This window comes from Eurytemora carolleeae, unplaced genomic scaffold (genome assembly GCF_000591075.1).
Source record: "Eurytemora carolleeae unplaced genomic scaffold, Eaff_2.0 scaffold494, whole genome shotgun sequence".
Classification (NCBI taxonomy): domain Eukaryota; kingdom Metazoa; phylum Arthropoda; class Copepoda; order Calanoida; family Temoridae; genus Eurytemora; species Eurytemora carolleeae.
In genome coordinates, this window is record NW_019396387.1 from 179,516 (window position 1) to 202,815 (window position 23,300).

General features: G+C 33.0%; 2 protein-coding genes across 2 annotated transcripts in view; both read right to left on the reverse strand.

The window, feature by feature from the left end:
- Positions 1 to 117: 117 nt before the first annotated feature.
- On the reverse strand, positions 118 to 10,397 carry LOC111702227 (enoyl-CoA delta isomerase 1, mitochondrial). The gene is made up of 12 exons (XM_023473845.1): positions 10,242 to 10,397; positions 9,283 to 9,325; positions 7,219 to 7,278; positions 6,442 to 6,490; positions 6,097 to 6,204; positions 5,625 to 5,719; positions 4,072 to 4,189; positions 3,156 to 3,241; positions 2,511 to 2,588; positions 1,936 to 1,998; positions 1,505 to 1,571; positions 118 to 391 (listed from the first exon to the last, which is right to left on the reverse strand). The coding sequence occupies exons 1-12, from the start codon at positions 10,279 to 10,281 to the stop codon at positions 332 to 334; spliced, it is 867 nt and encodes a 288-aa protein (XP_023329613.1). The 5' UTR covers positions 10,282 to 10,397; the 3' UTR covers positions 118 to 331.
- Positions 10,398 to 10,595: 198 nt separating this feature from the next.
- LOC111702226 (inhibitor of Bruton tyrosine kinase) overlaps positions 10,596 to 23,300 on the reverse strand; it is a 14,104-nt gene continuing 1,399 nt past the window's right edge. Inside the window, exons 4-20 of the mRNA XM_023473844.1 lie at positions 23,108 to 23,211; positions 22,792 to 22,880; positions 22,373 to 22,440; positions 21,821 to 21,857; positions 21,295 to 21,347; positions 20,694 to 20,965; positions 20,483 to 20,551; positions 18,946 to 19,062; positions 18,205 to 18,809; positions 17,709 to 17,829; positions 17,056 to 17,321; positions 16,460 to 16,609; positions 15,626 to 15,704; positions 14,528 to 14,648; positions 13,845 to 13,936; positions 12,854 to 13,022; positions 10,596 to 11,976 (exon numbers count right to left, since the gene is read on the reverse strand). Coding sequence (XP_023329612.1) covers positions 10,907 to 11,976; positions 12,854 to 13,022; positions 13,845 to 13,936; positions 14,528 to 14,648; positions 15,626 to 15,704; positions 16,460 to 16,609; positions 17,056 to 17,321; positions 17,709 to 17,829; positions 18,205 to 18,809; positions 18,946 to 19,062; positions 20,483 to 20,551; positions 20,694 to 20,965; positions 21,295 to 21,347; positions 21,821 to 21,857; positions 22,373 to 22,440; positions 22,792 to 22,880; positions 23,108 to 23,211 — 3,482 coding nt within the window. The 3' untranslated portion in view covers positions 10,596 to 10,906. The remainder of the gene's footprint in view (positions 11,977 to 12,853; positions 13,023 to 13,844; positions 13,937 to 14,527; positions 14,649 to 15,625; positions 15,705 to 16,459; positions 16,610 to 17,055; positions 17,322 to 17,708; positions 17,830 to 18,204; positions 18,810 to 18,945; positions 19,063 to 20,482; positions 20,552 to 20,693; positions 20,966 to 21,294; positions 21,348 to 21,820; positions 21,858 to 22,372; positions 22,441 to 22,791; positions 22,881 to 23,107; positions 23,212 to 23,300) is intronic.

Sequence of the window (23,300 nt, forward strand, 5' to 3'; positions counted from 1 at the left end):
TTTGTTTGTATCCAATAAACGTCAAAACGCCCAAACCGGTCGGGCCCAAATTTTTTCTCAGACCTCACGTGACCCCAGGAAAGGTCTATGGATGATCGAATTTTCAAAAAATTGCCTCTAACAAAACAAAAATTTTGAAAATTTTGAAAATACACGAAATTTTGTTTGCTTTTGTTTTACAGCGTATTTAAAGAGAACATGTTCACAATCGAAATAGAAGATGGGAAGCGCCCTAAAAGCCTAGTGACTAATACTTTCAATCTATGTACTATTATAAATGTATAAATATTTATAAAATCTGGCAGTTATTCTGTATCAGCAGAGTAGAGGATTAGACAGACTTCTTCTTCTTCTTGTTCTTCAAAGCGTCCAAGTATTGACCCAAAGGTTTCTAAAATGTATACTTTTACAAAAGCATTAATTTTTTTATCTTAGCTATCATAATATGCGATAAAAACAAAATTCATGGAATAATTTAGCAAATAAAATACGGATGGAAAAAAAGTACGTATGAAAGAAACAAAATACGGATGAAAGAAACAAAATACGGATGAGAGAAACAAAATACGGATGAAAGAAACAAAATACGGATGAAAGAAACAAAATACGGATGAAAGAAACAAAATACGGATGAAAGAAACAAAATACGGATGAAAGAAATAAAATACGGATGAAAAGGAAAGAAACAAAATACGAATGAAGAAATAACTTAATGGTAAAAAATATTGCAAGGGTAATGTATAAAAAATATTGGTCAACGAATTATGAATAAAACGTCAAAATAAAAACACGAGTGTAGAATATATAATTAGGTTAAAAATCAAATAAAGCGCATATAGTTTAGATTGATATAAAGGATTTGATGATATCTTGGTAGAGAGGTTCAAAAATTAATTAAACATAAGAATAAAAAAATAAGTAGTTGAGAAATTATTTTTATAAATTAAGGATAATAAAGGATTTGATTACTTTCCTCATGCTCAAATTTTGTATTTCTTATATCTTTGCAACCTGGTGTTGAAAACCTTAGAAATTCAAATCGAATCGTCAAGTTTAAAACATTAATGGTTTACACCACCAGGTTGAAAAGATAAAAGTTAGAAAATTAGATTTGACTCAACTGTCAAGTAATCAGTTCCTATATCAAAGAATAATTATGATGAACAGACAAAACGAATAAAAATAAGTAAAAACGAATAGAAACGAATAAAAATGAATAAAAAAAAATTATTAAAAATGAAAAAAAATGAAAAAAATAAATAAAAATTTAAAATAATGAACAAAAAATTAAAAAAAATGAACAAAAAATAGATAAAAAATGAACAAAAAATGAATAAAAAATGAACAAAAAATTAATAAAATGAATAAGAATAAATAAAATGAGTAAAGATGAAAAAAATGAATAAAAATAAAAAAGTATGAATAAAAATGAATAAAAATGAAAAAAATTTGTAAAAATGAATTTTTTTAAAATGAATAAAAAATTAATAAAAATGAATATAACCTGAATTACAGATTGAACAATAAAGTTTGCAAAGTAATCAATATCTTCCTGCTTCCCAGCACTTAACCTTAAAAAAAGTTTATAAGAAGTCTACAGTATTTAGTCTACCTTTACCCAGCACTAATAATAATAATAAATTTTCGTTTTTAACAGTCTATTTAATCTTTCATTCTGAACTTTTTTCGTATGTTCTCTTTTGTCTGGATTTATTAAAATTAAGATAATTTATTTTTTTCTTCTTTTCATGTTTCGTATTTTTAAATCTCCTGTTTCTCTTGTTTGATTAATTTCATGTCTGCATATTTGATCCACAGGGGTACCCTTAAAACCTTCAACTGAGTAACAATGTTGAAAGTGTTAAAAAGTGTTTAATTCTCCCATTTGTCTGTATTGTCTGTGCACCAGCTCTTTATGTTTACTTGTCCACTGACCTGTCATAAATATCTTTTCTGATCGACATCTTGGAAACATGTCTGGCTTCAGAGGGAACTCTCCTGAATAATAAGGATAGAATTTATTTCCAAAAACTTAGAATTTTTGATCTGGCATAATTCATAGTCAAAAATATCAAAGGTCTGCAACATCAGGTTGAAAGGGATTGAATTATTTAAGAAGGTACTACTAAACACTAGCCACAAATTTGTTTTCTAAATTTTTTTTTAAGTAGTCGCCACAAATTTTCTAATCCCGATATATCTGCAACCTGATGGGGTAATGCAATTGAAAACTTAATACTATTTGATCTGACAGAATTCATGGTTTGAAATATCAAAGGTCAACAACATCAGATACTTCGGTAAATCTTTTATTTAGAAACGTAATGTAATTTTGTAATTAGTAAGTGTAACCTTGGACAAATTTAGAGATAAATAAGTCACAACAATAACACTTGATTTCTTTTTAAAATATTAAAGGAAGACGACTTTCATTCCAATTTGTTCTGGTTCTAAGCGTACAAGATTTAAAAAAGAAATGCAAAACTAAAATAAACTTTATAACTACGTACATGAGAGCGATTAGCATTTTCTCCGCTTCTACCAGAGCTTCATCCTTGTCAGAGACCATCTTGTCTACCAAACCCAAACTTTATAGGGAGATAGATAGATAAATAGATAAAGAGTGAGATAGAGATATGAGTAGATAGATAGGTAGATAGATTGATATGTTGACAGATAATAAAAAGAATAAATAGTCTGATAGTTATGTGGATGAGAATTAGATACGAAAATAAACATGTATTTGATATTTAATAGATTGAGAAACACAGATGAAGGAATTCAAAAACACTTTAACTTCCGAGATTTTTAATATTAAATCTTCCTTAAAAATGTTTGTTAATTGTGAACCATACAGTGTGTTCCACTGAATAATGCAAATGTTGAATTAAAATTTAAAATGATTTTTGTGATTACTCAGGTTAAATTTAGACAACAGTTTTTTAATATTATTTTTCATTATTTTTACAAAGTGAGTAAAGTGTAATTTTACACAGTTTTGTTTTCTTTACTTTCATCTTGGAAATCTCTCAGACACCTTTCTTAAATTTCAAAGTAAAATTAAGTATTTGCATTTTTCAGTGGAACGCACTATAGATTAAGACAGAAGACAATTTACAGTGTACTGCAGTTTATAACCATTTACTTCTATTTCCCTTAGAGCTTGTTCTGTTGTGTACATAAGGCCAAGGGTGAGAGATAGTTCGGCTTGTCGAGATCCAATAGTTTGAACCATAGTATCCTTAACATAGAGATCCGAATAGTTTGAACCATAGTATCCTTAACATAGAGATACAATAGTTTGAACCATAGTAAACATAGATATCCAATAGTTTGAACCATAGTATCCTTAACATAGAGATCCAATAGTTTGAACCATAGTATCCTTAACATAGAGATACAATAGTTTGAACCATAGTATCCTTAACATAGATATCCAATAGTTTGAACCAAAGTATCCTTAACATAGAGATCCAATAGTTTGAACCATAGTATCCTTAACATAGAGATCCAATAGTTTGAACCATAATATCTTTAACATAGAGATACAATAGTTTGAACCATAGTATCCTTAACATAGAGATCCAATAGTTTGAACCATAGTATCCTTAACATAGAGATCCAATAGTTTGAACTATAGTATCCTTAACATAGATATCCAATAGTTTGAACCAAAGTATCCTTAACATAGAGATACAATAGTTTGAACCATAGTATCCTTGATATAGAGATCCAATAGTTTGAACCATAATGATCCTTATCATAAGAGATCCAGTAGTTTTAACACCTTCTTTAACTTTGAAAAATACAGAATTTGGAACTTTTATATTTGGCTTAATACGCTAAAATCTGTCTGTCCCTAATATGAATAATATTCTTGTTTTTGTTAATTTTGATGTTTGCATAAAAAATTGTACTTGGAAGGAAGACCGTCAAAAGAGTTCAGGTCAAATTTTGATTATCATCCCACCTTCATACTTAACAGAACAAATGATATTATTCATATTAGGGACAGAAAGATTTCTGCGTTTTTAACCATTTACGAATAGTGTTCGATCCTGAAGTATTTACCTTGAACCAGTATGGAGCAACTATTCCTAGCTGAGTTTCATTTAATCCAATAGAGTACTTAGGTCCGACCATAATCCGGTAGTCACAGCACATACCCAGTAGACAACCACCAGCTGGACTATAATATTATACTGTAGTCACAGCACATACCCAGCAGACAACCACCAGCTATAATATTATACTGTAGTCACAGCACATACCCAGCAGACAACCACCAGCATAATATTATATTGTAGTCACAGCATATACCCAGCAGACAACCACCAGCTGGACTATAATATAATATTGTTGTCACAGCATATACCCAGCAGACAACCACCAGCAGGACTATAATAATATATTGTTGTCACAGCACATAACCCAGCAGACAACCACCAGCTGGACTATAATATTATATTGTAGTCACAGCATATACCCAGCAAACAACCACCAGCAGGACTATAATATTATATTGTAGTCACAACATATACCCAGCAGACAACAACCAGCAGGACTATAATATTATATTGTAGCCACAGCATATACCCAGCAGACAATTACCAGCTGGACTATAATATTATATTGTAGTCACAGCATATACCCAGCAGACAACCACCAGCTGGACTATAATATTATACTGTAGTCACAGCACATACCAAGCAGACAACCACAAGCAGGACTATAATATTATGTTGTAGTCACAGCACATACCCAGCAGAAACCCCCAGCTGGACTATAATATTATACTGTAGTCACAGCACATACCCAGCAGACAACCACCAGCTGGACTATAATATTATTTTGTAGTTACAGCACATACCCGATAGAGAACCACCATTTGGACTATAATATTATATATTGGAGTCACAGCACACAGGCATTGTAATCTTTACATGGAGGGTCATTTAAAATTACGCTTACAAACGCAGTTCCTTTAAGGTATTAAAAAAGCATATTCAAATTAAATGAGAAATACAAACTTTGTGTGTGGAATTGACACCTAAAAAAAGATAAGATTTCGAATTTGCTCTTGTTGAGTTAAATTAATGATGTATTTTTCAAAAGATATAAATTAGTAAATAGAGTTGCATCTCCCTACCCCCCCCCCCTCAGTTACGGCCGTACTTATTTGGTTGCCATGAAAGAAAAATATAATTAGAAAATGAAAGTTTTCTGTTAAAACTGACAAATCACTCGAAATCCATGGAGGGTCATTTAAAATTACGCTTACAAACGCAGTTCCTTTAAGGTATTAAAAAAGCATATTCAAATTAAATGAGAAATACAAACTTTGTGTGTGGAATTGACACCTAAAAAAAGATAAGATTTCGAATTTGCTCTTGTTGAGTTAAATTAATGATGTATTTTTCAAAAGATAAAAATTAGTAAATAGAGTTGCATCTCCCTACCCCCCCCCCTCAGTTACGGCCGTACTTATTTGGTTGCCATGAAAGAAAAATATAATTAGAAAATGAAAGTTTTCTGTTAAAACTGACAAATCACTCGAAATCCTGAAAATCTAAACAAAACCTTATTTTAAAGTTGTTACTGCCAATAATAGACGGAGTAGATACCTGTGACCGTTAATAGCTGCTACAGTTGGTACTCTGCACCCATACAGAGCTAAATACAGATCCTGGAGAGAACTCCAGAACTCACGTAACCGAACCTATGTATTTCAAAATCAAATTTAATCTTTGATCTGGGTTGAGAAATACACTTTCTATGTTTACATGTACTTACTTATGTATATTCAATATTCAATACTTAAGTTAATTTTACAAATATAAGCAGATTCCCTTTAAGTTTAAGGCCAAATGCTTGTGATGGGACTCCTAAAAATACAAAGAAAAAAACTGAATTCTTGCATTTTTTAAAAACAAATCCTTTCTGAAGAGCTCGAGAGTATTTATTTTAAAATACTATTGGGAGCAAAATTAAATCTAGGTCGCAATGTCGTACACGTACTTTTGTATAAATTTCAACATAATTCTCTTTGTTAATATTGTGGATGTAAATAAATCATTAACTATGATTAGTGATTACCATGTCAGGTTTATACATCTCTGTGATCTCAAGTCCAGCGCAGAATATTGTTGGTAGCGAGCTGGTCAATAATATTCCTTTACTCTCACCCTCAGCTTTCCGTACACTCTGCAACATCAGATATTTCAATTTAAAAAATAATAAAATATAAAAGTTAACTCCTTTTTTATTCAAGTGAATTTAATACTGTTAAGAAGTTTAGTTGATATCAAAAATAGTTCAATTAAAAACAAACATAAAATATTGCATTATTGAATGTTTAAACTTTCTTTTAATCTGTTATTTAAAAACTAGTTACCTCCCAATCAACTGAAATTAATTTTTTATTTAATAATTGATATTTTCCTGTGTTAATTCTTGAATAAATTCCATGTTTAAGGAATTTGCAGGTCCTCTAAAAGTAACAAAAAATATTAAACAGTAAAACAAAATCATTTTACGTTAAAGTTTTCATCAGTAGGATAATCATTAGTAATAAAATTTTCATTAAATTTCATTTCAATTAAACTTTCATTTCTAAATTAACGGACGACATAACAGTCTTGATCTTGTAGGGGTAACTCTGTCCTGGTTTCTTTGTAAATATTTACTGATTTCTGAGATACCAATATTAAAAATATTAAGCGATACAACAATTATGATAATAAATCACAGAACAAATTATTTGAAACATACAATATAATTTTCAATTTCTGACCATACAATGTTTTCTTTGTATTTCTATTTGTAGTTTTGATAAAAAGACGACATTTAATATTAAACTTTAAACGCACTCACTACTCAAATATTAGGTCTTATATATTTTTCAAATTGTACAAAAAATATGATCATTTTATGTTTTCCTTGATGTGTGCATCCAAGAAAAATAAATGCAAAAGCAAAAATTGGCTTGGTTTGTAGGTTATTTAGCTCTAAGCGCATGGTCCGATTTAGATATAGAGTTTTCGAAACATCTATAAATTATCTTACAATCATGATGAACAGATTTGGTAATTCGTTTAGTAAATGTGAATTAATCAATATTTGGCCAAGGAAAAACATAAAATGATCTCATTTTTTGATAAATTTGATAAATCTAAAACCTTAAGAATTGAGTAGTGTGTGTAATGTGAAAGAACTAACTTGTTCATGCTGATTACAGAATATCCTGTAGGGTTCAGGGTTGTTTCCACATTATCCATTCTAATCATTATCAGATGTATTTTCGTTTTTAATTTTCATAATATTTATTTGAATTTGTAGTGGCATTATTAAAATAGAGTTTACTTTTAATGTTTCTCAACAGCAGCAGTCTAATAAATTAAATTGATTTCAGTAAAAAAAAAACTAGCAATTCAATTTTCAATTGCAATTAGAGAAAAAGAATGACTGATTCTTTTCTTTTAATCTTCCACTAAATTAAATCGTCTTTGTTTGTTGTAAATTCCTCAATTGCTCTTTTTATTTAATCAAGCTTATCTATAATTTTTTCCGATCCAACCTTGTTTACAATCTGGCTCTATTCAAGGGTCACCCTTACGCTTTATCATTTATCATTTATTATTTATCACTTATCACTTTTACAAAGGCATGTCATTTACTCTCAGACAAAATATAATCAATGGAAATTTGTAAATGATACATTTATCATTTATCTAGAGTGAATTTAAAAATTTCATCACAGAACTACGGCGATAGTCAATTCTTATGTAAAAAACAATTCTAAGAGCAATTTCTTTAAATACACTTTTTGATTGAAGGTCGTCTTCGTTAGCTTACTGGCACTGCAAGTTTTGACCTTGATGTCTCTTTTTTGGAGATCTGTGATTTCCCAATACAAAAGAAAAATGCTTCCAATAATTACTGCGATAATTCATTTTTATGTAAAAAGCAGTTCTAAGAACAAAATATTTTATGTTAAATTTTGATTGGAGGTCGTCTTCATTAGCTGAAGGTCGTCTTCATTAGACCTATATATACTCTTTTTCTGAAATCTGTTATTTCGCAATAAGCATCCAATATGTTTAAATTATTACGGCGATAGTCAATTCTTGTGTAAAAAGCCATTCTAAAAACAATTTCTTTTAAGACACTTTTTGGTTGGAGGTCGTCTTCGTTAGCTAACTGGTACTCCAATTGTTTACCTAAATGTATTCTTTTTTGAGATTGGTGATTTCGCAATTAGCATGCAATAATCTTCCAATTATTACAGCGATAGGCATTTCTAATGTTAAAAAGAATTCTAAGAACAATTTCTTTTTTAACACTTTTTGATTCTTATGCTAAATGGCACACAGATCCAGAAAAAGAGTACATTTTTGTCAAAAATATCAGTGCCAGTTAGCTTAAGAAAACAACCTCCGATCAAAAAGTATCATAAAAGAAATTGTTTTAGAATTGATCTTTACAGTAGAAATGACTATCGCCGTGAATATTGGAAGCATATTGCATGCTTATTGCGAAATAACAGATATCAGAAAAAAGGTATATATAGGTCAAAACTTGCAGTGCCCGTTAGCTTACGAAGACGACCTCTAATCAAAAACTGTCATAAGCCTCTAATCAAAAACTGTCATAAAAGAATTTCTTCTTAGAATTGATTTTTTTTAATAGAAATGGACTATCGCCATATTGGAAGCATTTTACTTGTGTCACAGATCTCAGAAAAAGACATAAAGGTCAAAACTTACAGTGCCAGTTAGCTAACGAAGACGACCTCTAATCAAAAATAGTCATAAAAAAAATTGTTCTTAGAATTGTTTTTTATATAAGAATTGACTATCGCCGTAATGATTTCAAGTAAATTGTTTTCTTTATGGAATCTCACTCCCCCCTAAATTAATTTATCATTCATTTATTAAAAGATAAATTGAAGGGACGTGAGCGTAATTTCAAGTGATCCTCCACGCAATGATGGCAATGTACTTTTGAAACCTTTATCTGATCAATTGTGGAAGATATTGTCGGGTTTTTAGGTTTAAAAGTGTGCTGATCATTCATATAGGTTCTCCTGGAGTGGAAATGTGAAGGTCACTTTGTGGAGAAACCACAGTTGTAAAACTAATCAGTTTTCAAAATTATAAACATTGACATATAATTCATACTTGATCAGACTAATCCTTAAATGGTGAGTCGGACCTAGCCATCTTTGCGTGGAGGATCACTTGAAATTAAGAGCAAAATAATAAATAAAAATACATCAATTCCCTGGATGCAGTTGCACTGAAGAATCTCACGCCAGAGGAACGCACTGATAAAAAATTATTATTACAGTTTTTAGAACTATCAGCCAAGACTTCAACATTATGTAAGGTGGCATATTGATGTAAGGAGGCATAAAGAAGTGTAATCTGAAAAGGATCCCGAAATAGACTTCCCTCTTTAAAACCTTTTTTTTAGGCTTTTAGTCTTTGAATATTTAAAGTTTTAAGGGTACAGTGTAAACTGTACTGAGTGTACACTGTACTGCGTGTACAGTGTACACTGTACTGAGTGTACACTGAACTGAGTGTACACTGAACTGAGTGTATACTGTACTGAGTGAACAGTGTACTGAGTGTAAATTATTCTGAGTGTACACTGTACTGAGTGTATACCCCTTTTTTATAAACTTTTTGCTTCAGTATCTTTTTGCACCAAATATCAGCAAATTCAACATTTTCTTTGCACCAATTTAAATTTTAGCAAAAACCATGCAAAAATTATGAAAATTTAATTAAACTATAAGTAATCTCTGTTTGTTTGTTTGAACCCCTCTATCGATTTGCCTCAACTATAATTGGGCAACGCACTGAAACTTTACAAGGGAATGTTCTTAGCTCGGGTTGAAAAGTGGTTTAGGACTATAGTCAAAGCTTGGTTCCAAATTAAGTGTTAAAATATCTACATGTACTAAAAACACACTATCAATTTCTTTTAAGTGTATTTGATCATACTGCGCTGAAAACTTTAGAATGGTGGATATTGAGATTAATTCTTGAACCTCTATTTTTCTTGAAATCGAGACTAACCTAATCTTGTATCCTGTAAAGTGTATAAAATTCACCCAATCAGAGTCGCATATATGAAGCCAATAAATTTGAAATTTGCGCGCCATTTAAGATTATACTCAGATTAAGTAATTGGGATTAAGGATATCTCATTCTAAAGTTTTCAGCTCTGCTCACCTACTGGAAGAACTTTCAAGGAAGAAAAAACAAACGCCATTTTTCTGAAGAATTCAATTTTAATAACTAGTAAAATATTTTTAAAAAATGGTTTAAAAAATTAGCATTTTGCGCAAAATTGATTTTGTTTAGATTCTGTGCAAACTTTACTTGATGCAGCTCATCTTGAACATTCTTCTGAAAAAAATGTTATCATATATTTCAAAAACATAAATATATTCATTTTAAAAAAATAACAAAAATCAATAATAATTGCGAGAAACCTTAAGCTGACAATCTATATAACCAAATAATAGTTATATAAAAAAGATTGTAATCAAATTATGCAAGTTAATGATGCAGATAGGCCATATGTGAATTAAATTTCATTTTATTTTGAACAAAGTTCACCAGTTTAATTTGTTCACATATCACAATATACTCGAGGATTTTTTATTTTTTAATCTAGCTTCGGAACCAAACTCAGGATTTGGAATTAGGAAGCAGTCTGATAATTTGCTCAGTCGTTTAAAAACAAAATTAGAAATCATCTTTGGGATATTGAATACAGATTTTTCTTGTAACTCGAAAAAGGAAAAAACCTAATAATTATCAAATTAAAAGCGATCATATTTTTAATTTTTGACGAGGATATTTAAGAACATGTGATGTAAAAATATAATGATCTAGCTTTTTATTTTTTTCCAGACCGGTGGTGCAGATTTACCCAATTCTACCCTAGACACCACTATGCAGTCCCCGGGATGCTGGAGTTCGTAGATTTTCTTTAACTCGTCCATAGCCTTCTCCTCCAGCTGGGTCAGATGCAGGGGTTTACTCTGAACCTTGATCAACGTTTTCTCCTCTTTAACATGATCCTCCATGATTTTACTGAAAGACAGGTTTTGCTCCGTCGCCATTAGATCGGAGAACTTAATTTCATCTGGTTTATCCGGAGACTTCACGGCACTTAGATTCCATGGATTAGTCGCAGGTTTGGTTGGGCTCTTCTCTTTCTCCAGCTCCCAACCAAGCTGCTTCCAGGACCCTTTCTTCACTACTATCTCAGGTTTAGTTTCGGACTCACTTGCTCTTCGCTCCTTAGTTCCGTTCTTTCCTTGTATCTGCATTATCGCAGTTAAAGATGGAACTGGAGGACTAGACGCTGCGGCTCCCCATCCTCCCCACAGTTTGCCGGAAGACGGAGATTCAACTTCCGGCATTTCCTGGCTTTCTACAGACTGACGCTTCCTCTCTTTCTGCGAGAGTTTCGGAAACTTTTTTAACTTCTCCTTGTTGATTTTATTCTTTTCTTCTGGGGAGTCGGCTTTCTCTTGATGAGTTGGTTTAGTCTGATTGTTTGGTTGTGGAGTAAGCAGGGCGGAGAAGAAGGAAGAATCCCTGGTTACTGTGGATTCTTTCCCCTGGGCTTTGATATTTTGAGACACTTTTATCTCAGGACTCAGTTTACACTCAGGACTAGATATTTCATCCTTCTCCTCAATGTCGAAATCTAGAACGGATAATCTATCCATATCCTGAGAGATATTTCCATCCTCGGAGTCCGAACCGCTGCATAAACTGCTTTCGGAGAGTCGTTGTCGGGGGTTCGGAGATTTTATTTTATCTCCAGAACTATTGCGACGAGTCCTCGTCTTGTTGGAGATCTGAGGACAGGTTTCCATCCTCTCCAGGTCCTCCAGGGATAGAGGATTAGAAAGATATTCTGTCTCTATATCCTCGCGACTAGGAAATCCTGAAATATATTTATCTTGTCAATACTTTATATTCTTTTAACAAGATTAAACATGAACATTTTTCAATCGATCTTAAAATCTTTTTGTTGTAGAGTGTCATTAACGATGCACATTGCACAATGCACAACTGTAATATTTAATGAATCCAACAGCCCTTTATTGTAATAATATCTGTGATTTTTAATCCAGAAGAGAGCCCTCGACAAACTTAGCGCTCGCCAGGGCCAATTAAATCCAAGATTAGTTTTTATTTGATAGTGAGGACATAAACATATTTCCAGGTAGAAGAAACGAAAACAATTATCGTCCAAAATTTCTTAGATGAAAGTAGAAGGGATTCGTTTTGAAAATAAAAAGAAACTCATAAAATACAGTGATAACCAGAAAACTCTGGAATAGGAAGACGACTTTTAAGCTTAAATTATGATTTAAGATAGTCCAATGAGCACGGGAAACAGAAATTGTCCAGTTTAAACAGACCCATTTGACTTGATTTGTGATTTAATAAGTGTCTGGTAAAATTATTTGCTTTATAACAACATTAAATACATATACGTATTGCTATAAAGTCGTCTTCAGAGTTTTCTGTTTATGACTGTAGTATAATCAAAGGGACTGGTAAACGTAATATCAAGTATCTATTTATAGAGTGGCATATCCGATTCAGAACAGTACCCTTAACAGCTTTATCTGGTAAAACATGTGTTATATATCCATCGTCTTCTCTTTGAAATAGATTATTTACAATTGTGGTTTCTCTATACAGTGACTTTTCAATCTACTAAAACGACGATATCTACCACATCAATGATTTTAAGTTTTAATAAAATTTTATTGCAAAACAAATAAAAAGTTGTTATTATTATTAAATCCCACCTGACATTGGCGTAATCCTTCTATGAGCTATACTAGGATTAGAATCCTGGTAGTATTTGTCTAGACTGGAGAGAACTTCAGGTTCAAGATTCTCCAAACCTTTATTCTCCAGTAGAGCTGGTAGGTTTATACACACAAACTGGAGACAGGTCAACTTCAACTGGTTTGCCTACAACATGATTACTAGAAATGGAACCTTAAATAGCCTTCAGAGCTTAGCGGTTCACCATGCAGATACATAAACATGTTTATTTATTATATAAAAAATTAAGTTTTGTAAAAAAACGTATTTAAAAACTACATATCACTAAATTTCAAGAATTCTCATTTAAATGAAACCTACATCAAAGTGTTCCCTTAAGATAAAAGTTTGTTGATACGACTTGATTCAGGGTTTCCCACAAAGGATAAGACTTCAGAGACGACAGGTACAGAACTTATACCGTCTTTTCCTTATTCTTATTATTCTCTGCAATCGTAAACTTGTTTTTTTTCTTTGCCTAATCATTAAATAAGCCATTAAAAGATTGTATTCAAGGTGACAGACTTTAACCTTGGAATCAGTGCTTAGGATCCGGATCCATTGGATCCGCAAGATTTTGGCTTCCTGGATCCGGATCCGCAAAAATATGCGGATCCACGGATCCGGATCCAAGGGGTAAAATATTAACCAAAAACGGAAAAAAACCTTTCTTACTCATAAAACCTAAATCTGAACTTCTGAAAAAAGAGAGATTATGAAAATTTCCTCATTTCTGAATGGTTCATCAAGTTTTAGCATAAAAGTAAGCGAAAAAAAATAAAACAAAAAATTTGAAAATTATTTTTTGTTAAAAAAATTCAGTAAATCTAAAAGAAATCCGGATCCGCATCAAAATTAAATGGATCCTAAGCACTGCTTGGAATCGTCAAATTTAAAGAGTTTCAGTCTCATCCTTTGTGGGTAACCCTGTACAAGATGAAATCTGCATGAAGACCTAGTATGCTGTACCTGATATATTAAAGAGAACTCAAGCATGTCCGATACATTCTTTAGAGTAATCAGTTTAGACAGTTGGTTCTCACAGATCTCTTTCAAGCGAACTAAACAAGATCAAAATCAGCTTCATTTTACAGACAGATCTCTTTCAAACGAACTTAACACAAGTAAGTTAAAGGGAGTGACCGGCAATGTAAGGTAGTTGAACTGAGTATGCAGTGTTGTGGAAAACTTCTTTCGGATTCATTTCAGACATATTAAACTTTTTAAAAATCTGTAAATCCTGAGTTTGAGCGCAAATTCGACGTTCAAAACTAGTGGATACGTTTTCAGAATTTTTTTTTAACAAATGGAGATCTCTGAAATCTGAAAAAGTATTCTTTTTTATTTATTGAAATGACATGGCGGATACAGAAAAAAAAGAAATTGATAGAATTTGTCTCTCTTGAGGATAGAAAAACGACAATATCTTCCTCATTGTCACTCATAGATTAAGAATTAAAGGGAACCATTGTAACTTTTTAATTAGAGGGTCACCAAACTTTTTTGAAAAAACAGTCCCTAAAATATCCCGCCAACTGAAGATCGGACTGAAACCCCAGAGTTTGGGTGAGAATTGAAACTCTGACCTTTGGAGAAGACGCCTTTTAAGCAATCCCTGTAAAGCAAGATTTGATTTGTTAGATAATATTTACCGATGAGGAACTGGTCTGCCACTACTAGGATATTAGAGATAAACTCCGTATCCTCGGACTTATTCAGTATCTTACTCTCATCTTTGTACAGGTACTCAACCACACACTCAATATACCGAGTCTAGAAAAAGCAGTTTTCAAATTTGTTCGTACAGATCCAAGAAATTAAAACTAAGTATCGAATCGAAATTTGCAATTGGCGACAAAAAATGTAATTCAGAAAGAAAATTTCTTTTTGATTTTTGATATTAAATTTATAAAGCTTTTAAATAACTCTTTTAAAATTTTTCTATCTTATTTTGTCCATTTTCGTCAATTCCTCCATTTTCCTCCATTTTTTCTATTTTCCTCTATTTTCCTCTATTTTCCTCTAGTTTCCTCTAGTTTCCTCTACTTTCCTCTACTTTCCTCTACTTTCCTCTACTTTCCTCTACTTTCCTCTATTTTCGTCTATTTTCGTCTATTTTTGTCTGATTTTGTTTATTTTCGTCTATTTTAATCTATTTTAATCTATTTTCATCTTTTTTCATCTGTTTTCATCTGTTTTCATCTGTTTTCATCTGTTTTCATCTGTTTTCATCTGTTTTCATCTGTTTTCATCTGTTTTCATCTGTTTTCATTTATTTACATCTATTTACATCTATTTTCATCTATTTTCATCTATTTTCATCTGTTTTCATCTGTTTTCATCTGTTTTCATCTGTTTTCATCTGTTTTCATCTGTTTTCATTTATTTACATCTATTTTCATCTATTTTCTATTTTCATCTATTTTCATCTATTTTCATCTATTTTCATCTATTTTCGTCTATTTTCGTCTATTTTCATCTATTTTCGTCTATTTTCATCTATTTTCATAAAGGGGAGGGTACTGTTTTCCCATTTGAATACATTTTGGACTCCTGTCTTCATTTTTTGAGGAATCTGAATGAAATTTTGCATATGGGCATAATTTGTGTTTGTTTTCAGTAAAATAAAAAAAAATATGGAAAAAAAATATTTTTTCCCTCTTTTTCCACATTTTTCCTCTCATTATCTCCTCCATTTTTCTTTTTTTGTTTTACCGCCCTCCAAACATCGTGACCACTCCGTTTATTACCTTGATCGGTAGTTTCAGATTATGTGATTCTCCTCCCTCCATCCAACCAGAGGAAAACATTCCTTGGAAATAATCTGACCTAAAGTACAAGCCAATCAATCAATCGTCAAAACTAAGAATTTTATTTTTAAAATATTTTTCAGGGTTTCAGCAATCTTAATAAACACACTTCCCTGGTTCATAACTCATACACCCCAGAGCAAAAACTTAACACTGAATATTGTTATGAAACTTAGTATCGGAAACTTAAAATTCGCGCATTCTTTAGTTTTAGACTCAGGTTTCATAAATGGGGTTACGGAGTTTTGTAGATACTAATAATTTTGTTAAGCAATATTTTTTCATGTAGTTTTTTTACATTCTCTTTTTGTTTTCTGATGTCTTAAATCAAAATCTACACAAATGTTAAGACCCCAAAAAGGAAACCCGAGAGTTTTTTTTAACGATACTCTCCTAAATTTCCGGCTCGGAGGTTAAGGGAGATTTTGCGAGGATATAAGATGCAAAATTTTACAATATCCTGAGGATGTTTTTGAATGAATTTAAACGAGTTCAAAATGATCATTTATGATTTATGAGGTAGTCTGGCAATCTCTTTGGTCGAAACAGAAAATGTCAAATTTCCAGACTTCCTATAGGTTCTTTGAGGGGGTTATAATTCGCAAGGAATTACGAACCCTTCAAAAAATTCCAACTTTAATCACAGTCAGGTTTCTTGTTTTAGATAAGATAAGATAAGATAAGATAAGATAAGATAAGATAGAGGAAGGATCTGAAAACCTCCCAATCTTAGAGAGACAGAGATCACATTTAGAAGCCTTCTGATTTCCTTACCTTGCGACGAGGATAGGTTTATGAGCGTATATCTCATCTCCGTCCTCCGTCTCTATCGTTACATCGTAGAGCTCAGAGAGGTTCTTCATGGAGAATTCTTGCCTTGGCCTCGGAGGATTACTCTTCTTAAATATTTGTCCTTCGCTGTACCTAATCAGAAATATAAGTTATTCTAAAAGAAATCAAGGCTGAACTTAATCAATCATTTAATAAATCAATCTGTCAATCAATCAATCAATTAATCTACAATCTACATATTCACATAGCGTTTAAATCTATTTTTCAAGTTTCGTGGTTTACATATTGCATCTGAAATAATCAACTATCTTGTTAATGTTCAGTCCAGCCANAGCCAGCCAGCCAGCCAGCCAGCCAGCCAGCCAGCCAGCCAGCCAGCCAGCCAGCCAGCCAGCCAGCCAGCCAGCCAGCCAGCCAGCCAGCCAGCCAGCCAGCCAGCCAGCCAGCCAGCCAGCCAGCCAGCCAGCCAGCCAGCCAGCCAGCCAGCCAGCCAGCCAGCCAGCCAGCCAGCCAGCCAGCCAACCAGCCAACAAACCAACCAACCAACCAACCAAGGTTAAAATGTTAATATATTGCACCTAAAACAATCTACGATCTTGTTGAGACCGTATATTCCTAAACTCCGCCCTGCCTCCTGAAACTGAACCAGGGGGTTCCAACTCTTCTTTTTCTTATTACTCTCCTCCTGTTCTGCCTTCCTATTCTTATTCTTCTTCCGGTTCTTCTCGTAGGTAGAGAATGCGGAAATGGTTTCCGGGTTTCCCTGAAAGTTCAACATCTCCGTATTGTTCTCGTTCATGTTATTGAAATCTTCTTCAACTAATCTCACGGGACAAGGACCCTCCTGTAGGAAGAGAAGTAATTTAGGTTTTACTTTGCAATATCATGGGGAAAAAAACTCACTTGAAACTCAAGTTTTCAAATATTTTTGTATTTTCAACCTGACGATGTTAAACCCAAAAATATTATCTTAAACTACGACCAAATGATCAAAAAGAATTCAAAGAAACATTATAGGTTTGCAAGATTAGGTGGCAAAGATATAAGGATTAGAAAATTTGAGTATGAGGAGGATAATCAGTTACTTTTTATTATGATTTGAAAAAAAGTAATTCTCGGGACCCAACCAGATAAGCTCTTTATTAGGTTCGTATTTCCAGGGACCCAACTATTTCAGATCTGCTTGTCCCGTCTTAATTAAAATTACCCCAAATATAAGTTTTCAACCTACCTTGAGAAGATCACAAGTCTTGGTGTAAAGATACTTGAGAACCTGTCGGAATATATCAGGTTCAATATCTTCTATCAAGAGAACAGTGGGATGCAAGGTTTCAGCAAATCTCAATTGTTTACTGAAAAAAATATCAAATTTAAGTTTTTAAATTTAACACTGTACTTATCTCTAGAACCATTATGTCTGATAAAGGAATTGAGTTTTTGCCGAATACTCTAAATTGTTAATCCCTTTATCTTAGCAACTGATGTCGTAGTTTTTTGCTTGTTCAAACTAAAAATTCTGTTAGATCAAATAGTCTAATTTTGAAATATCAAAGGCTTACAGATTGCAAAATTTGCGACAAAAATTCAATTCATTTTGTTAATGGTAACACTGGTTCCAGAAAGATGTGTGAGATTCTCGTCCTCTTTGTCAAATTTAATATTTCTATTATATTTTATTTAATCCTAAACCCTCCTTCTCCTGTATGTCCCTGGACTAATGTATAAACCTGAGTAGTTCAGCTCCGCTAGCAAGGATAAAACTGTGTGCCGGAAACCTCTGATCTCCAACTACACAGACTGTATCATGAATACCATCCAACTCATCGACCTCCGACAACAGGTTCTCCAACTCCGACATCTGAGTAGACGGAGATATCTCCGGGATCTCCGTGAGCGCCATCCTTGGGCTCACCTGGAGTATACAGAAATTTCTACCCTTAGGATCAGAAACCGCGCGCACAGCTCGATGCACGTGCGGGATTCGTTTCAACTTCAAGACAATGGACTCCTTGGAGACCTTAACGGTAGGGGAAGGAGCACGTTTTGATTTAATAGGTTGAGGCCAGGTGGTAGACCAGGCTTCACCTTCTTCACTCACTAGCAGCATCCCCTCCCGGTACGGAGCGAAGTCTGTGATCAATGGCGGAGATCTGGAGAGCGCCAGTACACAGGAAAGAAACTTCTTCTCCTTCCCCTCCTCCCACACCATAATCCTCCCCGCCTTGGTGAGGATAAAGACCCTAAGGTTAACTCCTCCTCCTGCTACAAGCTTGAAATCTATATCTGCTGAACCCCCAGGATCTACAGCAGGATCTAGATGTCCTCCTACAACCTAAAATATAGGCTTTAATTTAACCGTTTTTTAAAGTAATTTTTCTGTACCCTGTTTTGGATTTGCAAACTGCGAAAAACAAGTGTTCATAATTTCAGAAAATATTTTTTAAAGAGTAGAAAAAAAAAAATTTTACCTGAATTTTTTGAATATTTTGTTGGCGGAGACCGATCTTCTTAGTGGTATATTCGTAGAGAGCCAGTACATCTCCCTTACTCGTACACACAACAGTAGCACCGTCACTCACACAAACCTACACACAACAATATTTATCACACAAACCTACACACAACAATATTGATCAGAAATACCTACACGCAAACAATATTAATCACACATACCTACACACAACAATATTAATCACACATACCTACACACAACAATATTAATCACACATACCTACACACAACAATATTAATCACACATACTTACACACAACATTATCAATCACACATACCTACACACAACAATATTAATCACACATATCTACACACAACAATATTAATCCCTGCACATACCTACACACAACAATGTTACACATACCTACACACAACAATATTAATTACACATATCTACACACAACAATATTAATCACACATACCTCCACAAAACAATATTAATCACTCATACCTACATACAACAATATTAATCACACATACCTACACACAACAATATTAACTACACATATCTACACACAACAATATTAATCACACATACCTACACACAACAATATTAATCCGACATACTTACACACACCAATATTAATCACACATATCTACACACAACAATATTATTCATACATATCTACACACGACAATATTAATCCGACATACCTACACACAACAATATCAATCACACATACCTACACACAACAATATTAATCCGACATACCTACACACAACAATATTAATCACACATACCTACACACAACAATATTAATCCCTGCACATACCTACACACAACAATGTTAATCACACATATGGCATACCTACACACAACAATATTAATAACACATACTTACACACAACAATATAAATTACACATACCTACACACAACAATATTAATCACACATACATACACACAACAATTTTAATCACACATACCTACACACAACAATATTAATCCGACATACATACACACAACAATATTAATCACACATATCTACACACAACAATATTAATCACACATAACTACACATAACAATATTAATCCGACATACCTACACACAACAATATTAATTACACATACCTACACACAACAATATTAATCACACATACCTAGACACAACAATATTAATCACACATACCTACACACAACAATATTAATCACACATACCTACACACAACAATATTAATCACACATACTTACACACAACATTATCAATCACACATACCTACACACAACAATATTAATCACACATATCTACACACAACAATATTAATCCCTGCACATACCTACACACAACAATGTTAATCACACATATGTACACACAACAATATTAATCACACATACCTACACACAACAATATTAATCACACATACCTACACACAACAATATTAATCACACATATCTACACACAACAATATTAATTACACATACCTACACACAACAATATAGATCTCACACCTTGACACAACAAAATTAAAATCACACATTAAACATTATATTTCACCTGATCAATTTTTGTGTCATTTCCAGCGAACGAGGTCACCATTTTTGGAAGAATAATAGTTTTATCTCCCTAAAATAATTTAAGAGTTAAGCAAAACCGTTTTTCAAATCAAAATGATTAAAATTTATAGGTGAAAAACAGCATAACTCGTTGACTTAACAAACAATTAAAAATTTCAAATGTTACCAGTTTATTTTCGGTTAAAAATTACCTTAATATGCCCGAGCTGACCCGCATTTAACCCCCAGGTATAGACAGCATCCTCGGTCCAGAATACAGAATGGTAACGAGCAGCGGCCACGCCCACTCCAACAGGAAGCTTGATACCTCCCCGCCCACCTATAGGGGCAGGAGCAAGGAGGCGGGGAGGAGGGGGTTGATGCCCGAGCTGATGAAAAGTATTCTCCCCGCAGGTGAAAACGATCCCGGCCTCGGTCAAGAATAAAGAATGGTCAACTCCTAGTGCTAGGTCAATACAGGAACCTACAGTTAACAAGACAACATCATTCAAGATCATAAAATATCAATAATAAATATAAATTCATATTTACAAAGAGATTTTCCATATGCTTTTCTCCAAAAGTCTTCTTTCTCAGAGTAACAACTTAAAAAATAGTGCGGCGAAGCGCAAAACTTAAAATTATATGGAAAGGTAACAGTTGTGGAAAAGAATTAGCAGCAAAATCAAAGTTTCTGTTTTAAACATAATGTTTGAAAATTAAAAACGATCAAATTAGTATAACAATGGAGGGGGGGGGGGGGTTGTAGAGGTTTATAAAATTAACAACCAGAATTTGTTAACAATTATATACCTATTTGAATAGAAGCAGGAGTAAGAAGCATTGTTTCCGATCCGATTCCCAATCTAAAAAACATGCAAAGTTTGAGCAAGCAAATCTAATCTAATGGTATACTCCACAGATTTAAATCCAATTTTGTGGTATGTACAAAAAATTTGTACAGCTTGAATGTTAAAAAACAACAGGGGTCCATATATTTCCATCCAAATTTTAATTAATTGATGTTAGGAGCAGAAATTAACCATGTTGTTGTTTTAAACATCTTTAAGCATGATGTCAAGTTGTAGAAAAATACCATGCTGCATAATGTATATTGTGGGCTAATTTATCTCTTATATTTAATTCTGATATTTACAACTTTTAACACCCCAAACACGTTACACATTACTAAAGTGTATCACTCGCGCCCCTTTATGTACTTTCAACCCAGATCCCATTTGGGATCAGAAATGGAATGAAATATATACCCCTAAAAACAGGAGTGGATGAAATTTCCATTTGACGACATTTTAGAAAATTCTAGAAAAAAAACACAAACCTTCCTCCTCTGCCGTGTCCACAAGTAAACACTGATCCTAAAAAAATAATATTCTTCATAAATATTTAAATATAAAAATAAAGAAAGAGTTATATGAAAAAACTTTCAAGTAGAACTTAATCAACTAGAATTACCAAAAAAACGTATAATTAAATTGGTGCAATGAGGAAAACGTATTCCTCAAACGTCTGATTTATATAACAGACATCAAGAAGTTATAATCGTCATTTAAGTAAAGTAAGTTGTGTATAGAAAATGAACGGATTGAAAAAAAGATCAATCGAATTAAAAAGATTAAACAATATTGAGAAAGTATATTTATGTACATTGTACACTGTACAGGGGCGGCTGATGATATTTTCAGGGGGGGGGNTGATATTTTTATTCCTCCCCCCAACCGGAATTTTTTACAGTGAATGTGTTTATTTTTATGTCCAAACCATAAGTAGCTAGGGTGTAAAAAGTGGAACATGTCCCCCCAATTTTCTAGGGAGGGGGACGTCCTCTCCCCCCCCCATAAGCCTCCTCTGTGTTTGTAATATATTGTATAACCTGAACTTGTGAGGAACCCACTATGGAACTTCTGGAGAGAAACCTTCTTAATCGAGGAACCTTGCTTCCTAACAAATAACAAATATATTCAACTATTTCCAGGGGAATATATTTTTCTAAAAAAATAACCAAATACTCTCAAACTGTTCAATACTTAAACCTGATTTTACATTCATAAAATTAAAATATCTCATTCCATTCATAATAGGATTTTCTCTGGTATTTCTGTTGCAGATTTGATGTAAAAAGAGATCTTCGGATCTAAGTATTAAAATATCAACCAAAACATACAAACAAAAGAATTTTTTTTTAAAACTCTAATGTTCAGTGGAAATCATTAAAAGAGATCTAAATTACGAATTCATTTTTAAAAAGAATTAATTCCTAATTTTCTCTCAACAAAGAAATATTATCTGTACCTGAGCTGTTCTATGATATCAGGATGTGTCCTGGTGGAATAATCGCCGGTTCCTAGATTATAGTTAGAGTTTGAACCCCACACATACGCCTAGAACAAACAAAAAATAATTCAGTCATTGGACAAAAACCAAAAAAAATTTAGACAATATGTTGTGGGATTCAATTATAAAAAAGAATGAAACAAATCTAAAAACATGAAATCACAGGACAATTTCCAGAGGCGACTAATGTCTCCCATCTTTGCCTATACTTGCAACCCCCCTTCCCCCTTCTAAATGTCTAAATAAGTAAAATCAGATTAATTCTAAAGCCGACCTCTAAAGGAGACTGTATTGAGTAGCTGACACGAGGAGGACGATCCATGAGAGCATGATCTAGAGCTGTCAGTCCATTGTTATCCGTCAGGGCGAGATTAGCTCCTACAACAAAGGTTTTATTTTATGATGGGCGCAACTAAAGGGGGGAGGCAGCAGGCCCACTTCCCTAGCCCCCCCCCCCCCCCCCCCCC

Coding starts and splice junctions, on each gene's coding strand:
- LOC111702227 (XM_023473845.1), bottom strand. CDS start 10,281: ATGGCGTTTGTTTTTTCTTCCTTGAAAGTTCTTCCAGTAG. Junction 9,326..10,241: donor CTTGAAAGTTCTTCCAGTAG/GTGAGCAGAGCT, acceptor ATTTTTTATCAG/TGCGTTCCTCTGGCGTGAGA. Junction 6,491..7,218: donor TCTGTAATCAGCATGAACAA/GTTAGTTCTTTC, acceptor TGTTACTTTTAG/AGGACCTGCAAATTCCTTAA.